This window comes from Carassius gibelio, chromosome B24 (assembly GCF_023724105.1).
Source record: "Carassius gibelio isolate Cgi1373 ecotype wild population from Czech Republic chromosome B24, carGib1.2-hapl.c, whole genome shotgun sequence".
Taxonomy (NCBI): domain Eukaryota; kingdom Metazoa; phylum Chordata; class Actinopteri; order Cypriniformes; family Cyprinidae; genus Carassius; species Carassius gibelio.
The window spans coordinates 22,588,157-22,593,757 of NC_068419.1; the positions used below are offsets into that span (position 1 = coordinate 22,588,157).

A 5,601-nucleotide genomic window follows, 5' to 3' on the forward strand; every position below is an offset into this window, starting at 1 on the left:
CTTACTGCTCCATATATTTCACTCTATCATACTATATGGACCATCAAAATTTATACTTAATTTTTTTTAATAATAATAATGGTCTAAACCATGCCAAGAAAATAAAAGAAAAATCAATGTTCAAAAAAAAAAAAAAAAAACAGGCATAAGGTAAGCTCTTAAATAAGTTGTGTTTTGCTCTTTGCTTTGTGTATAATTCTATATCTACTGCACTGTGAGAAAACCAATATTATTTTAGATCCCTCTTATTTGTTGTACCTGGTTAAACAGTACTATACAAATTAATTTTATATAAAACTAGTATTTTAAAATGTCCCTTTTTCAGTTAGCTCTGTATATCTATTAGTCGTAGAAATAAATTGTTTGCAAGGCATTCATTGCAGTTTAGTGGTTTTGAGAACATAAACCACACAGAAAGCATTGAAGCACAAATACACCACCAGATACCTTTTCATATCTCAACAACACACATAATGAGTCAGCAGCTTTAAAGTCCTTATCTCTGCGGCCGGCTGACATATTCTAGCTGCCTTTAACATCAGTTAAAACATCTGGTGTTCATGCGTAAGGATGTGTGCAGTGTCAAATAAGCAAGAAGAGCAGTTTTCCTCCCTGTCAGCACTTTAAAGAGCAGGTTTATTTAGTCAGATAATTCAGTGTAATATAATCTAATAATTATTATATATTTTTTTTTAAATATACATTTTTACGGATAATGTGTAAAGTTGAAATTGTAATTAATGTAAATCATGTTTACATAAAATTATAAAAAATAAATAAATGACTAAATTCCCTTAAGAACGCTCCCCATTTTGACAAGGGATGGCATTTCACAAGTTTATGAGCAGGACTGCGAGTTCCAATGTGTCAAGCTGCTCTGCGATCCGTCAATGATTTGCTCGATTTGACTATACAAATGTAACTTTACAAGTGAGCTGCAAGCTTTATAAATATAATACTGTAAAGAGGCTACATTAAAGGTACAAGAAAACCTGCAAAAAAGAGAACAATCTTTTTTTGGAATGCTTGATTTATTGCTATATTGACATTAAGCACCATGTTTGAGGTATGACAATTCACAGCAACTGAAGTTTCTGGAGTACAATACATACATAGAAACACTCATTTTCAAAGGTACACTGTACTAAACCTCTCCTGAAGAAACTACAGGAGCCCACAGGCTGGTCTTTGGTAAGATATGGCTTTACCCTAGCACCTATTCAACTCTGGAAACAGACACGGGGTAGTTCAGGCTTGAACTCGAGGTACTATGTTTGGAATAGCACATTTTATAGTATATTCCAACTTTTAAACAGAGTAAAATGTACTTCAAATTGTGGTTCGTACCAAAGGTGAAAACGATGAAACGGAACGGTGGTGCAAAACTCCTTCACCACTGCACATATTGTTAACGTAATGTTGGCAACAAAACTCCGACCCGAGCGCATCAGAGAGTGTGCTTGTCAAACAGGTACTCTCCCATTCTGCCGTGCGGGTCAGAAGAGATGAGGCGACTCAGGTTGCTAGCGTAGTCACCCAGCGTCTTAATGGTGTCATGACTGTCAGTAAAGAAGCTGCTCTCTAGGAAATCACACAGCTGGAACAGTATGATGGGGAAAACAAGTTTGACTGTTATTTAAAAATAATATGCAATTATATTGCAAAACAACCAAGATAAGAGATACAAGGGATTTCATTTCGGTTTTCATTTTATGCTACTCACATGAGGGTCAGAGTGTTCTCCAGCTGCTTTATGGATCTCCAAAAGCATTCGGTTAAGAGATTTCTGATGGTCCAGAGAAAAAGTGATAGCATCCATACCTCCTTTCCAATCATCACGACTGGGCTTCTGATAAATGATAAGGAGACAGATAAATTATATGATGTGATGGCAATGACACCAGTTTTGAACACTCACTTGTAATGCACTTCAAACTTTAAAGTACATTTTGTTTACTGTACTTTTGAAATGACATGAGGGTGACTAAAATGACAATTTGGATTATTAGGTGAACATTTCTTCTAAAACTCCCTCACCGCGATGGTCTGGAGAATGATTCGTCCTCCTCGTGTGTTTTGATACTCCAGCAGGTGCTCCGCCTGTTCCCTCTCCTTCATTGAACGCTTTAAGAAAAACTTTGAGAAGTTGGGCAGAGCTACATCATCTCGGTCAAAATACATTCCCTATAATGAGACACAGAGAGACTGTATTAGTGTTACTGTCTAAACAGGTATGTAGGAGTCAAGTATTTGTATATGAACAATTGTAATTCAGCATCAGTGCATGCAGAATATTCAATTCTAAACACTCAAAGATTCCATTATTATTCATTTAGATTTTTTTTTTTTTTTTAAATAAGTGCACAATGCACTTTTAAGTAATTGCTGACACTGAAAAATGTGTTCATGTGTATTTCTATGCATTTCAAGAGAACTCACAAATGTAAATAAACCTAAAAACAACGTTTCATAAATGGGAATTGGTAAACAGACCAGGGAGAGGTACACATATGAAGCCGTCAGTTTGAGGTTGATCAGTTTGTTGACGTTTGCCTCATTATTCGGGTGGAGATTCTGCTTGACTAGAGACATTTCTGAAAAGGAAAACACACAAAACAGATAAACTAGAATACTAAATAAAATATAAAACTTAAAAAGGTTAGTTTAGCAGAGCTGGATTCAAGACCAACATTACATGTACTAGCAAAATGAAAAGAAAATGTCCATATATGCAGATTGCACAACTCTGTCTCACCGTGTAAAGTGTGTGTTCACTGTTCAGTGCTGATACTGAGTGAGTGTATGACACTACATTCTGTCTTACCAGTTATAAATTTATCAGATGTGACACAAGGCAGGGGAAAGTACTAAAGATATGTAACGGTCCTTGCAGTATGGCTCTTGGTTAAAATAAATAAGTAAAATAAAATAAATAAATAAACAAAAATATATTTTAAATCCTATATAAACCTTTTAAATATATGCATTGTTTTGTTTCTATACATATGTTGCTGTGAACTTAATTCAGCCTGTTATGACATGGAAAGTTGCATATGTTGTATTAAAAATGTATTTATTTAATTTAATTAATTTAGCCTACTTGTTGTTCACTTTTTTTTTTTTTTTTTACTTTGCCACTGCCAATTTAAATCACAATGTCATTGTATTAATTGAGTATACCAAACGTTCCTGCTTTAATAATATTTTTAAGTTACACGTTAAGTGCATGTTGGTCTAAAATATTAAGTAGAGTAATCGAAGTAAAAAACTGAGGAATCGAATTTTTCCTGAACTTTCTATTTCTACTCTATTTTAGACAAAAAAAAATAAAATAATATATATATATATATATATATATATATATATATATATATATATATATATATATATATATATATATATATATATATATATATATATATATATGAACTTGTCTAATAACGTTTATATTAAATTGTACCAAACGCAACGTCACGTACGAACAAAGATAACGTCACATGGACGACATTGTTTATATGGCTTTCTGCTGTTGCACTCTATTCTCACAGATTCTCTTTAACAGCTCATGTAAACCAGCTCACCTCTTCAGTAGCGACACGCGTCAGACTACTCCTGGAGACAATACAACTTTAATGGATTGAGTTATAAATCCTGTTTATGTTCTAGTATGCGTTGTTTCCTCGGCAGTAAATCTTCCCATTGCTTTAACACACAGCGACATCTCCAGTTGAGGAGTCAAACACATCCAGTCATGGATCGCCGTAAAACAATAGTATCATCTCCATATATATATCTCCATGAGATAGTTATGACATATGTAGCCTAAAAGTGTACTAAATAGTTTTTTTTTTCAAAACTAGTAAAAACATTATTTTTTTACCTTGAATTTATGCACATTCTATGTTATTTTAAGTGTTTTTATGTTTATTTTTTGACAAGTACAGCTTAGTTTACAGTTAGAGTTTTATTTTTAATTAAATAAAAACAAATTTTAATCATTTCGTACATTTTATTAATTAAATACATGCAATGAACCCTACAGGTTAATGATTACCTCCTCTTAAAGATACTTTGGTGAAAGCATAGGCTAAAATAATTAAGCTTGTTTGAGGATTGGCTAAACTTTTTATATGGCATATATAAGATTCAAAACAGGGTTATACATAAAATGTTGTAAATAATATAACAGCTAATATATATATTATATATATATATATATATATATATAATACTTATATATATAAATTCTGCTATGAACTGAATATTCATTTACTATTTATTGATGTTTATGCCACAATTATAATTTTGGTTTTATTTTTTAAACCTATATTATGTTAGATAATTTTTTCTTTTTTTTACATCTAATATTTCTCCAAATAGATTTGTCTGCACCTTTATCACTTTAAAGTTAAACAGGCCACCGATTTGTACATTCATGAAAAGTGGCAGTTGACAAAACAATTGTTGTGTTGATCATAATGACAGAGGAAGAGGGCCACGACACCTTTGTTTAGAAAGGAAAAACCTGATGAACTGCTTTTGACAAATACGTCACGCTTGCAGTTATACAAAAGGCAACATGCTTGTCTCTGAAACCACTTTGATAAATAGTTGACATACATGTACATCCTATCTAAAAAATCACTATGTATAAAATTAAGTAACAATTTTTAATTGTTCTTATTCACTGCCTGTCAAGACATATTGTTTGTTTACAATGTAAATATAACAATAAAATTATTTTCAGCTATGTGATTTAGTTTTCACACTTCCACATATACACTGCTTGGCAATTGGCAATAAGTAAATAACAAGAAAATACTTATTAGATCTAAAAGCTATTTTGAAACATAACAAAAAGAATGTCATGGTGGGAAAACAATTACATTAGTGCTGATTGTGCTCCTCCTGTCTTGGCTGAAAATTAAAAGTAAACTAAACCCTCCACAGTTAATTTCCTCTACACACAACACTAGACCTACAAATGTTTATAATAAAGAGAAGTTGTTTGTTAATATATTCATCATCAGTCTGAAAAAAAATAAAAAAATAAAAACAATGGTTCAGAGACAAAATTTAGCTAGGTGAGATAGAAATGCTCTATGCACTCTCTATGTAAAGACACTATCACGATGTGCACAGTATCAGATATTATATTCAATACTCACCCTATGGAAATTAAGCCATAACTTTGGTCTATTGTTACTGCATAAAGACAAGAATGGGTCATTTGTCACTTGTTTTTTTTTTTTTTTTTTGTTGAAAGGATTCTAGATTCTTTTGTTTCCTTGCCAAGCCACAGGCAGAACACCATTCAAGGGAAAACTAAAAACAAAACTAATAGCCACAATTCAGTTCAATTCATAAACTTAATTTCTTAGGAGTTGCTTGAAAGCATATCCGAAAACAAAAATAATTGAACATTTTAAAATGTTAAAGCTAATTAGGTGAAATGGGAAGACCAACCTAAATAAGCATATTGAATGTGAGGGGCAATTAAAAAGAGAGAAGAAGTGAGTTATAACCAGTTTGGAAAGAATAAAAGGGAGGAGTTTTTAAAATAAGGAAGAACTTGGGTTTAAAGGCAGGACAAAGGTTGAT

The 5,601-nt window shown here is 32.1% G+C and overlaps 1 protein-coding gene across 2 annotated transcripts; it reads right to left on the minus strand.

Moving 5' to 3' along the window:
• Nucleotides 1–1,012: 1,012 nt before the first annotated feature.
• On the minus strand, nt 1,013–3,739 carry zgc:56095 (Ferritin, lower subunit-like). Of its 2 annotated transcripts, none has more exons than XM_052596733.1 (5): nt 3,582–3,739; nt 2,494–2,594; nt 2,038–2,184; nt 1,724–1,849; nt 1,013–1,597 (listed from the first exon to the last, which is right to left on the minus strand). In XM_052596733.1, exons 2-5 carry the CDS (start codon nt 2,590–2,592, stop codon nt 1,448–1,450), a joined length of 522 nt encoding a protein of 173 aa, XP_052452693.1. In that variant the 5' UTR covers nt 2,593–2,594; nt 3,582–3,739; the 3' UTR covers nt 1,013–1,447. The 2 variants fall into 2 exon arrangements, with proteins under 2 accessions (XP_052452693.1, XP_052452694.1); XM_052596734.1 differs by lacking the exon at nt 3,582–3,739 and adding an exon at nt 2,756–2,820.
• Between the last annotated feature and the right edge of the window lie 1,862 nt (nt 3,740–5,601).

What these genes read in the sequence shown, in the direction of transcription:
- zgc:56095 (XM_052596733.1), bottom strand. Translation starts at nt 2,592, where the DNA reads ATGTCTCTAGTCAAGCAGAATCTCCACCCGAATAATGAGGCAAACGTC. An exon ending in TCATTCTCCAGACCATCGCG is followed by an intron (nt 1,850 to 2,037) that starts GTGAGGGAGTTT and finishes ATCATTTATCAG; the next exon opens with AAGCCCAGTCGTGATGATTG. An exon ending in GAGAACACTCTGACCCTCAT is followed by an intron (nt 1,598 to 1,723) that starts GTGAGTAGCATA and finishes ATACTGTTCCAG; the next exon opens with CTGTGTGATTTCCTAGAGAG.